General features: G+C 43.0%; 1 protein-coding gene across 2 annotated transcripts in view; it reads left to right on the top strand.

Annotated features, from left to right (window-relative positions):
• The window catches only part of tmem266 (transmembrane protein 266), a 43,740-nt gene that overhangs the window by 10,439 nt on the left and 20,481 nt on the right, over positions 1-12,820 (top strand). The window contains exon 4 of one of the 2 annotated variants that reach the window (XM_028957730.1): positions 902-1,090. The exons of the other annotated variant lie outside the window; for it this stretch is intronic. Coding sequence (XP_028813563.1) covers positions 902-1,090 — 189 coding nt within the window. The remainder of the gene's footprint in view (positions 1-901; positions 1,091-12,820) is intronic. 2 annotated transcript variants of the gene reach the window in all.

The following is a 12,820-nucleotide window of genomic DNA, read 5'->3' as shown; positions in this document are numbered from 1 at the left end:
GGCGGCCTATAATATCGGGGGCTTTGTGGAGCACCAGGCCTGGTTTGTTCAGATTGCAGTGGTGTGCATTAATTGCATTGTTTGTGCTGAGATTGAAAAAAAAAAAAAAAAAAACATGGAGCAATTTCAGGCTGCGGACGTGAGGCGAATCCTCACACTTCTTTTAATCCATCACGGGAAACCTGGCTCCAATTGACTCTGATTGCCAAAACTTTTTTCTTTTTTCCTTCCAATGGGAGACTTTGACTCAGCGTTTCACAGTTTATCCACACAACAGGGATGAAAAGTATTGTAGAATATATTTGATTGCAAATGTGCAAAATAGCACATTTTTTCATTCATAGAAAATTAATTTGTTGAATGGGGTGTACATTCAATGATATTTATGACAAAAGCGATTCCCTCACAAATCATCCTCCCCTGTGCATTATATTAGAAGTGAAGCGTGCCAATGATGAGATTTTTGTCCCCCTCTTCTCGCACGATGAAATAAGGCGCTCATCGCAGCTGCGGCATCTACTGACTTCGGTTCCCCAGAACAATCTGTAATTTGCTGTTCTCTCTACATATACTTCTTCTTATTATTTTTCCCTCTTCACATTTCCACTAGTGCAGCTTCCCATTTGCTTTGCACTGCACAGATTTTTATTAAATTTTTGGTATTATAAGGTGCACTTGCTGCATAGGTCAATTTTCGTTGGCAACATCAAAGCCTTTCTTTAGATTATTAATGCATATGTGTGTTTGTGAGGTTTGGAGTGTGTATTTATATGTGTGTATGTCGAGTGCACGTGTGCATGGTTTGTGTGGTCCCTGCTGTCCCTCTTGTCTCTCTCTCTGTTTCCTCTTGTCCTTCTCTGGGATCCGGCTCATCTGATGGACGTGCGCTGCTCTCCTGCAGGGCCCATCAGCAGCCTGGCGTGTCCGACCTGGAGGTCATCTCTCAGCAGGTGGAGGAAGAAGGCCAGTGCATTGCGCCTGTCCAGCTGGTCAGCTTTGCCTACAGGGACTTCCCGCTGGCCGCACTGGACATTTCGCTGGCCGGCTCTCAACTCCTCTCCAACCTGGATGAAGAGGACAATCGAGAGGGGTAGGAAGGCCATGCTAACCAGTGCTGCTTACCCACTGATTGAAGAGTGCTGCTCGTGTTTGCATCCACATGACACACATACACATGGCCCCAGTATATATATATTACAGGTATTAATTGATTAAAAAATATCACAATTAATCGCACATTTAGCACTTAATTTATTCAGAATTAACACTAACGCTTGATATAATGCATATTTAAAGTGTGATATATATTTTCTTCTTTAGAAAACACCCTGCTCAATCAGACAAGTTTTTATTTTTTTATTTCATGTTTTCATCTTGTTGCGGCTGATTTCCATTTTCTGTGCACCTGCAAACAAAAACACATTCAGCCTTGACTCCAGCGGTGGCAAAGCAGGTAAGGAAGTGGACCCGTAATCGGAAGATTGCTTGTTCAAATCCCGAGCCGCCGAGGTGCCACTGAGGAGCCGCTGAGCAAAGCCCATGTCCCATGTATGTATGTATTATCTCTGGATAGGATGAATTTTCCATCTCTGTCATATGTCAGGCGCCACACAACTGCATAAATATCTATGAATGAATGCATCATATTATGTGGACAGTATGTATGTTTCTTGCTTTAAGACATTTTTATTACTAGTACTAGTAATTGTGTTTTCCCTGCTTAAAAATGGAAAGGTTAAGAGTTTATCCTTGACAAACTCCCTTAATAATTCAACTGCACCAAGGGCTCTGTGAAATGGCTGACCCTGCACTCTGCACTCTGCACTCTGACACCCCCACCCCCCCACCCCGATCTGGCATTGATGTGACATTGAACAGTTCTAACTTTTCTCACGAGAACAAAAAAAAAGTCTGGTATTTTACATTTTAATTGTCTTGTAGTAGAGCTACATTTGGCTGCCAACACTGTAAATTAAATTGCTTTTATAAGATGTTTTAGAATAAAAGCCAAGATGCTTCAGACATTGTTATATTTGCTTAAATTTAGTCCAAGATCCTTGGGAACACATCTACGAGTAATATTATAAAACTAAACATAGCGTGTTTGACGTAGGTTAAATGTTTTCCGTGCATTGCAGTCTAACACTGTACACTTCTGGGACCTGTAACATGCACAGATAACTGTCCATGATGCTTTTAACAATGTTCCTCACTGCCTCGACACAAACATCTATACATTCTGTCTGTGTGAGTGCCGCAGACGTCAAGAGAGACAGCAGCGTGAAAGCAGCTTATCATTCAGACACCGAAGTATAAAAATGATTTTTCAGCGCTCTTCTTTTACAGTTGTGGTGTTGAGGTGCAATGCTCAACATCATATCGCCACCTATTGTAGCGCAGATAGACATACATCATTGAATCGATTCCCCTCCTGTGCATTTACACTGGAACTACAACAGATAGTAGCTTGACTAAACTATGCATGGAGACACACTGAATTACTCAGCCTAACTAAATATGTTTGGGCCGCCATGTACATGTATGCAGTATGTGGATATTTTACAGCATAGTCGTGGTGAGTAGCTATTAGCTGGCGTTTGCCTAAACCTATTCAAAATACCAAATTTTCCTCTTATGTTTGAGAAACCTGTTATGGTTTAACAACATCTTATTTAAGAAGATTGAGCAGAATAGTTTTACAAGGATTAAAATAAAAAGGCTTCCGGCATCTGGAGCATTACCATAGTTAACCCAATCTGGGTGGGGTCCATAATCGGCCGTGACATAGTCTCCCCGCTGCGTCACCCTCTGTAATAACACATATAGTTCATGATTATGCGAGACACGAATTACACGTATTCACCTTTCATTTCCTCCGAGCGGTGACATTTTCCCTGGATAATTGGGGGAGGATGGTTCTGTGCCATTTTTAACCTCACTAAGCCATTAATTGACATGCGTGCATGCCCAGATAATTTAGCGCTGTTATACATCCTTTTACATTTTTTCACACTGACTGAAAAAAGGATGGGAGGAGTGTGTGTGTGTGTGTGTGTGTGGGGGGGGTGAACATACCACCTACCAAGTGTTTTTGGCCTGGAACAATGACTGCTGTTAGCGCCATATTGTTTGTGAAATATCAGGTGCCGTGGATTGTGCTTTGTGTACCCGCGGGGAGTGCTGTGCTTGTGCTTTTGACATCACTCCTCTTCTGCTCGGCATGCTGGGAACTCGGCGAGTTGGCCGTCCCGTCTGCGAGGCGTGACTCAAACACCCCACCCCACCTTCGCGCTTCTTGTCCAGCACGGCTCTGCCGTCCACGCAGATAAAATAGACAAACACCATAAGCTTCATTATGAGCCCCGGAGATGCCTTGGCCATCCTGCCGGGCCGTGTGTGAGTAAGTATGTGTGTGTCACTGTGAGACAGATGGTCTCTACAGAATCCCAGGCGTGTGTGTGTGTGTGTGTGTGTGTGTGTGTGTGTGTGAGGTGTCAAACTGTCTCTGAGCTCAGCCAGTCCGGTGTTTAACACAGGTGAGTATATAATACTGGCTGACCTATTGTGCAAAGAGTGTAAACCAGGTACAACCGGATTATATGGTATATATTTAAATGCACACAGGACCATGTTCACATCGTCTGAAGTGTTAAAAATAAAAAGTTGAGAAAAGCAAAAGTAATTTGAATCATGTTTTTGAGTGTTTTATTGAATTAAAAATGACCAGGTCATCTCCCCATTACTCTGAGCATCTTTCCATCACTTGTCTCTGTGATAGTTTTAAATATGCATTATAGCATGCTTTGGCCTTAAGAATGAATTGTAATTAATCATGAATAATTGGTAGCGAAATATTTGATTTAAAAAAACATTTTTTTTCTTTCTTCTTCTCTGTTACATTCTTGCAACTCGAATTCCACCGAGTTTCTCTGTTAGTCTCAGGACTCACTGCCAAGCACTGGACATGAGCAGACGGCCCAGTAAATGGCGGCGTGACAGGCAGGAGGATGTTTTAGATTGGAATCCCCGATCTCCGGATCACAGGCATTCCGAGACAAGATAGTCATGACAGTTTCAGCAGAGAAATGTGTGGGCCAATTTTTTATTTTTTTTTTGCATCCCATGGAAGTATGCAGGCAAACCACAGGTCATGTTCTGGTTGTGACTCATACTTGTAGCAGTAATGAAATGACAGAGTCATTTGTCACCCGTTGGCTTAATTGAGACAGTCAGGCGGTGTAATAACAGATACGCCGTGTGGTGAGAAAGTTTATCTGCCATGTTGGGTCACCGCTTGTCTCAGGTGACAGAATTTTCAGAATGCGGAACCGGTTTGGCCTTTTTTTTATAGCATCTTTACGCAACGCCTCCTAATTAAGCTCTTCTGAATGAGGTTAGCGCCACTGAAGGTCATTTTATGTTTAATTTATGTGACACCTTTTTTTTTTATTGGTTTGGCGGCAGCTTTTATTTATCAGCATTCATTCTCTAATAGGTTTATTGGGTAAGCAACAAAAACGGGCTGAATTAATGACTGGAGTCAAAGTGCGGCCATGTTTCACTGAGTTTTAGTCCGGCTTGTCCGTTTCACCCTGCCTCCATCTACAATAGGTCAGCATGAATAAGTTTTACACCTGCAGATTTGTGTTTTTATTGTCTTTTCCGACCCCTGATTTTCACCGGAACTCAGCTCAGGGCTTCAAATGTTCTTTCAAATTCGTGGATGCGGGGCGGGCGGCGTGATAAAAGGTTGCTGATGCGGCCGCAGTGTAAACTATGTGCGTGAGCTATTTTTGTGTCTAGAGTGACGGTGAGCAAGCGGAGCATCTGTGCCCTCTCAGGCACGGCTCTACCTGAGTGCCGGAGATGCTTGACAGGTGTGAGTGGGTCAGGGAGCCCAGAACATGTTGGCCTATGCATATTTTTATTTCCTGCACTTCTTGACTGCTTGCTAGTTATCTGTATTTTGAAGAAGCAGAACTAACTAAAAGATTAACCCTCAAAAGATTTAAAGTGGGAAGAGCCTTTTGGATGATTGGCAGCTCTCACACAGCCTTCTTCCTCATTCTGGGCAATTTATACGTCCCTCCAGGCAATACAATGTCTCACACCCATAAAACTGTAGTGCAAGGTCCCGTCTAGGCAGGTTTATTATTTAGTTTAACACATTTTCTTTCACAGAGCTATCAGCAGACATCACAAAAGAATTTTGATTGGTTAAATAGTAAACTGGACCGTAGCAAAGACTTCCCATGTGCTACATCTTATACACTTTTTTAAAAATGTCTTGTTTGCTTCTTTCTTTAAGTATGCCACCCATCTGTAGACATTGTTTTTGAGTTGCTGCAAGAATGTTACACACCTTCGCTACATCTCAGGAGGAAATGCTTTTTAGGAACTGGCCGTACCTAAGGAGCTCAGGAATGTGGACGTCTCATACTAAACATTGCAGCAAGTCAGACATCCAGTAGGGAAAATGTTCTGAAATACAGACTGAGGAAACGACCTGTATTTTTCAGAGTCCATGTTGCGTTTTTGCACTGAAGGTTTGAGGCAATCTGCTTAGTCCTGGAACACCATTGGCCCCGGAGCTCCGTCGGATTTGAGGGTTGGCAACTTTGACTCAGGCTTGCACCTGTCAAAGATCTGCTTCCAAAAACATGGTGTGTGTTGATCTGTCGTCGCTTGCGCGACTTTTTTCTCCCCCCACACATGCACGATTCCCTCTACCCACCTCCCCTGGACCCCAGTACTGGTGAGAGGTAGATAAAGAGGTGCAAACTGAAAGCCCTGATCGCTCCTCACACTCAATATGAGCTCCATTGAGCCTGACTAAGGCCAAAATCATTTAAAGGGCCCTTGGATTTGCAGCATTCGGTGTTACCATGATACAGTGGAGAAAGCCCACGAGAGATTTGGAGAGCATGCGGTCTAGCGATGTTGCCTAAAGTAGCTTGTCTGTCGGTGGGAGTGGGCGACGGTGTGGGTGGTGGCTGTTCATCCTTACTTCAGGGGGCATTTGCAGTCCTTGCAGATTCAGTGCAGGGGCAAGCGGTGTGTGTGTGGGTGGGTGTGTGTGTGTGTGTGCATTTGTGGATTATTATTAGAGCTCTGGAAGTGCACCTTCCTGTCCGGAACATGCTAAAGGGCCGGGTGGCATATGTGTGTGTGCGTGTGTATAGCTCCTATTCTATAATTGGTCAGTTTATCCTCCCTTGATTTCAGCTCCCTCTAGGCTGCTACATCTGTTGCTGTGGACCATGCTCCGAGGTGCATGTGACTCTGAAAATACAAAACAGCACCAAGCCAAAATGTGATCCAATGTTTTCTGCATTCATGCCACAGCATTGTATTTTAATAAATCCTGGATCCCTTTGTGCTCTAGCAAAGCGCCTGCAATACGTCCCACAGGAAGGACCTGACCGTTTTAGTTTCACCTCTTGGCACACTTGGCAGTGTCCAGGACTCCAGTTCTTTGGTAATGTGCAGGTGCTTAGTGAGGAAAACAGGTACTCTTCCATTCCGTGTGGACACATTTATGCCAGCTACAAATAAGAATACCATCACGTACTCATGTAAAAGGTCCCCGGTTTCTGATCACATGTGCTTCAATGCTCACACAGATTTTTTTTTATGCCTCCTTATCTCACTTTAGCTGGATTACATATGGTGTGAGAGGGCACTAAATGATGGACCTGTAAACTCTGAGGTCCACATTGCAATTATGCTTTAAAATCCAAACCTCTCATCCTGTGATGTTAGCTGATGCAGTAGAAGGCAATGCTCATAACACAACCCATTTGATAAGATGAGAGCTAAAAGTCCAATCGAAGGGTCTGGTAATGTGTACTCTTAGACGCAGGAAACTGACGGATCTTTTGCAGAGGTTGGGTGGGTTACTATTGGAATGAGTTGGTGTTGTTCTGGCAGGTTGGGGGGATTATGGGATGGTGTTGGAGTGTGTGGTTGCAGGGAAGGTATTTGGGTAGTGCTGGTACTTTCATCCCTGATTAAGATACAAATTAAATAAAAGAACACAGTTTTTTTTTGTCAAGGAGATATGCTGAGGGTATATGATAAGGGGAATATATGTGTGTTTGTGTTAAAATAGAGCCCAAATACCACCGTTTTAGAACCAATGTTATGATGAAATATTGTCACTATTGCAAGACGTTAGGAGAGAAAAAAACAATTCACTGGAACTATTCACTGAACTAGAAATTTTAGTAATGAGATTCGCATCCCTCTCACTAGCGACCCTCTCTCTGGAATGTTTGGGTATTTGGGTTTTATTTAGCATTGGCCTGTGTTACTGTACGCTTTCATATCCCTTTGTTACTGAACAACTCTTCTATGAGTCGATTGGTTGTGTGTAATTTTCCAATGAAGGTGACACCGAAGGTTTGGCAGAAAGGGTTGCAGTTTGGCACGAACATTTGTTCATGGTGTGAAATGAAATTTCCCTGATTCCTCAGTGTAATTACCTTCAGTATTGAATATTGCAACAGTGAGCTCAGATGCAGCCAGGAAAGCCCTGGCTCTGATGTGTGCTCTGAGAAGTGTACGGTCCCGCAGCTACCATACGCTCGCTGTTTCAGTACTTAACAAATGTTCCCGGCTCTCTGCGTACCACGGGAATAAATCAGATGTTCATGGGCAGCTGCTGGTCTTGGAATTCTCTCAATGAACGATTTGGCCCAGAGGATGCATAAAGCATTCTGGCACAGCTCTGCACAAAACGTCATAAAGGGAAAGAAACAGTCCTGCACCAGTGAACTGGAGGAGACTCCACGCAGAACTGCCCCCCCCCACTTCTATATAGGTGACATTTTGGGGTAGGTGAAGGTTTGTTAATATTCACAGACATACAAAAGTGTGAGATTGCTTTTCTGGATGAGAGGGAGAGAGATCAAGTGTTCCAGTAGTGAGGAAAAGAACATGAATTCTAAACATCTCTGTGGCTATTTGAGTGATAAAATGTGGGTTTCTGACACTTTTAGAAGTTTCTGAGGGGGGCGGGGTTGGTTTTATTAATGACACTTTTCTTATTCATAAAGAACACATTCATGTCACAATAATGCTATTATGTTGAGAACTTTGCCTGAAAAATATGTCTCTCTCTCTCTCTTTCTGTGTGATCATTATAATCATTACCAAAGTATCTTTGATAATAACCATTTATGGTGGTTTAATAAGTCTGAGCATAAATATTTTTCACTGCCTTCATATTCCCTGAGATATATTTGTGCCATTTTATTCTGTTTAATAAATTTCCCCTTTTTAACATGCCAGGCAAATTCTCTCGGTATTTGTGTGATTAATGGTATGTGGAGGCACTTGTAATAAGGAAGCTCTCAAATGTTAAATTGATTAGCAGCGAGAACGGCAAAGGGATTCATTTTCAGCATATATTTAGTGCACAGTCAGGTGGCTTCTGCGGTTTTCACACTCATTTGTGCGGTTTGACTTTGAGGTAAGATATAATGCAGTGTTTTCCACTGCCTCTGCATAAATGCCCCCATACCAAATATATCACCATAACATGCATTTTAAAAATAATTCACTGTGTAAATGTCCTTTGCAATGTAGCTGTGTGCAGATTGCAAATTTACCTTCGTGCACAGGGATACTAGATTTATACTGGAGTGAGCATGGCTGTCACATAGTGGTCCTAATGTGGTATACATGACGGTGTGTTACACAGTGTGTAAGGGCGAGCAGTGGGTGTTCCTTGACAGTTGGGGTTTTGAACCCGCAACCCTTTGGTTATGAGTCTGCTAGACCACCACTGCCCCATTTAACTTTTAGCAGAAATGAGAAGAGTGGCAACCGTTTGTCTAGCATGTAGCATCTTTAGTTTGGGCTCATTTAGTGATGAGCCAACTGGAAGAGCTAGGTATTCTGACATTTTACTCACGCTCTGATGAAGAAGCTGTATTTATCCCATGTTAGATTTTATAATTCCAGTTGTGCATGGTTTTCACGTTGTTTGCTGTATTTTGTTTCCAGGACCGTGGTACTATGTATACAGGTTCCCCCTGGTGGTACGCTGGGAGTCTCGGTGGGTGATTATTAAATGCTGTTACGGAGTTTTCATATGGGCATATCCCGGGATGGGCCCAAGCACCCACAACCCTCCTGTTAATGAAGATCCTAAACCAATCCTTTTAACAAATAATAAAACAGCAGGTTTGATGGAATTCATTACTTTTTGTAAGTATTCAGAACATTACGTGTATAGTCAGTATTCAGCTATCACTATTTATATTCACCAAATGACAGTGGTTACAGCCGAAGCGTGAATAAAAACACGACACTAAGTCGTCAATCGCAGCCTATGGATTTTGGAAGACTGTCAGGAGAATATCTTTATGACACATTGCGATGCTTTGTAAAATTTGAAGGTAAAGGATGGTGATGGTGACTGTCTCCAGGGTCATTTCAGTCCTGACACACTGGGGCATTTACAGAAAGGCTGGTTTGTCGACATCAGAGGCACAAGTCAACACCCCCTGCGAGAAAAGTCTCGCTCCACGACAAAAGGTAGTTGGACATCTTACAAAGTTAACGGTGTGTGCAGGTGAATTCTGCCTAGCGCGGAATCAAACCTGTCACGTGCCGCCACCCGTTCATCCGGCTTGAGGTGTAAACCATTTCCTCCATTTAGACCTGTCCAGCGTGGATTATTTCACCCCACCACACCACAAGGCAGATTTCATTTAAAGGAAGCGACAACCAGAGTATTGTAACGTGTTTCAGGAAGCATGGCTGTCTTTTGGGGATTGGTCTCCTTGGCTGAAGGGGGATGAACCCGAAGTGTTCAGGAGTCTTCCTTGTTTTAGATTTTCCTGTTTGTGAGTTTGTGAACTTGCTTTTAAATCTGACGTGAAGTCAGCCTACTACCAGTGTGTGTGCTTGAGAATTATATGGCTTTTTTAGAGGAGATGTAGGAAGGACAGATGGAGTTGGGGATGTAAAATGCAATGTTGACAGCTGGGATTGCGCACATGACATCTTGTTGACTCGATTTCAACTTTATCAGTGGAGAAGTTAATCTGAAAAAAAAAGACACAGGACGGTGGACCTCATTGTATCTTTAGCAGTATGGTGGACAACCAGTTCTCATTACTAGCGGCTTACATCCAGCCACCTCACTGCTCCCCGCTGTCATTTTCTTATTATGCATGTTGGGCCCAGTTGGGATAGTGTGAATTGCATCTTAAAAGTTCTTGTTTTTTCTTATTTTCATTCACACAAACGCAAACCACTAGGCTTTATTTCAGGGAAAAGACAATCAGAACAATTTTATTATAGGTTTTTTTTTTTTGCGTGTTGGAAATTTAATTAAGAAGGAGGTAGAGCTGAAAGAATTGGTGAACTGGTAAATTGGCTCTAGGTTGTGCATGTATGAAGGAGAGTGTGGGTGTGGGTGTGTTTCCCTACGCAAACCTGAACTGAGCTGGGCATGGGAAATGGATGGAAGGATAATTAAGAAGGAAAATATGCTGTCTGCATTCACAAGACCTTCACGTTCATACTTGGCACAGTGACATTTTACTGCCATGACAGCTTCGTTAACACATTGTTTTAGAGCAGTTTGGATGGTTGGGTGCATTGTCCATGAAAAGATTTCTTTTTATTTTTAAATTACTCTCATGGCATTTTGTGACTTGGGCAGATTTGTTATACACACTGCCATAAATATGCAAATTGCGTTGTATCCAAATCTTGGAAAATGTCTGGTCTTTCAGCAAACATGTCCATTATCGCTATTCGGGCTAGTGCTTTGGTATTAAACCGTTTAGTAATTAGCTGTGAAATATATCGCTCCTGGCACAGAACTATTATAACGGAGGTCTGAGCAGCTCTGCAGCAGTGATGGACCCCCGAGCACTGCTAGGCTGATATAGAGAAAAATCACTGAAAATAGAATATTTAGTGAAAGAAAAGGTATAAGGGGCTGTCAGAAACTGATGAAGTAGTTACTTTCATCTGTCACCGATGGAAAATGGCACCAAATGTTAGGCTGGAGCAAAAAAATGTCTCTCCTGTCTCGGGGCTCCAACGCTCACGCCATATGGCTTAACTGGTGAAAAGCAGAAACTGCAGCCATCTAGAAAAAGTGTTCTTTGACTGTGCCCTCTTGCCTTAGTTCTTGAAAGCTGTTTATACTCTAACCATTATTATTATTGTAGATGATTTTCTACAATTAAAATGATACATTCTGCATGCAGCCTTATCGTGGCAAACATGGTCTTCTCGGTTATTCTTTAATCGTACCTGCTGTCCGCTGCAGGTTTGGATGTATTGACCATTTTTTTTGCTGTTAGGCCTGTAAGGACGGCTTGACTGAGGGCCGCACACGACAGCGAATTGCTCCGTGCCGCTATCGATCGGTTTCACGGTTTAATCCACCTCTGCTGGTTTCCCGTCTCATGCAATTCAATCCGTCCTCGCAGCATTACCGTTGCAGCGGGCGAGGCCTTTATAAACCCGTCCACTGAATCTGAATCATTTCCTCAATGTCAGGGCTCTGTAACAGCGATCACACCGCTCTCTGAAAAGGGGGTGGGCTGTGCAGAAGCGTGTTGGTGTGTTCACGGGTGGAGATCATGTGATCAGATGAAATCATGTCTACTCGGCTTTTAAAATGTAGCTGTAGGCGAGTGCAGGTTTGTTTTACCTTTAAAAAGTACTTTTAATGGTTTTAGAACCTTCACACAGAGTATCACACTGTTCCTTGTTGTATGCAAAATGTTGACATGGCATTTTTGCAACGCATTGACACTTTACATGCTGCTGTAAAACAACATGTGTTCTATCACACCTTCAGAATGATCAATTATATATTTTTTTATATTTGCGAGTCAGCAATATGTTTTACTAACTATCATAACCTAGTCAAATACAGTGTGGGTCCAGAAAAAAAGAATTCTCTTTGTTGTGTCATCAAACTTGCGAAAATACACTAAAAGGCAGAGCTAACTAGCAAAAGGTCTAATGTAAAAGTCGCTTTGATAACTCACACTTTAGACATCAATGCCATGAGGGCAAAGTCATGCAAAGTCCCAGTGTGTCACTGAGCAATGATTTATCCCCTGTCCAAAGATGCTGAACTCAAAGGTAAAGATGCTAAAGAATTCACAGTATTCTAATATACATTCAAATATTCATAAGGTGTTAAGAGGTGCGATTGGGCACGTAAAGCTGCCGGGACACCTTATAAAGGAGTCCTGCGTAATCTTAGGCACGATTGCTCAGTACGTACATGGTGTTTGCTCTGTTTCTATCCTTTTGTTCATCCTGTTTTCTGGCCCTCGTGCATGTTTTTGTTGTCCTTATTAAAATTCCCTTCATCTTGATGTCCTGCTTCTGTGCCTCATCCTACCCCGAGTCGAGACAAATAAACCGGTGTCTGAATTTCATTTTACGGTGATTTTAATCATCCATTTATTTTCATGATTCCAACCTTTTTTGCTGCCATCTATGCCGCGCTCTCGAGGTTCCGAAGTTTGTGTGGGGGTGACTTAGTCCTAACGGCATCCCCTTCTGTGTCCTGTGGCTGATTTCGGATGCCTCCTTAGGGACTCCGGTCTCAGCAGCCGTGGCTCAGCTTGGCTCAGCGTGAGGCGTCGCCGCCTATGCAGAGGTCATTCCCCCGCCCTCCCTCCAAAACTCAACAGAGTTCACCTACTCATAAATACTTTATGCCCTCAGCACTCGCAGTTTAGAGCGATTCTCCCTGAAATGAAGTTTGAGAACTGTGGGCAATACATCACAGCCATTTACAGCAGGTTCCCTGGGGAGCCGTTTAATGGTT

This window comes from Denticeps clupeoides, chromosome 17, assembly GCF_900700375.1.
Source record: "Denticeps clupeoides chromosome 17, fDenClu1.1, whole genome shotgun sequence".
Lineage (NCBI taxonomy): Eukaryota > Metazoa > Chordata > Actinopteri > Clupeiformes > Denticipitidae > Denticeps > Denticeps clupeoides.
This window is presented reverse-complemented; position numbering and strand designations above follow the sequence as displayed.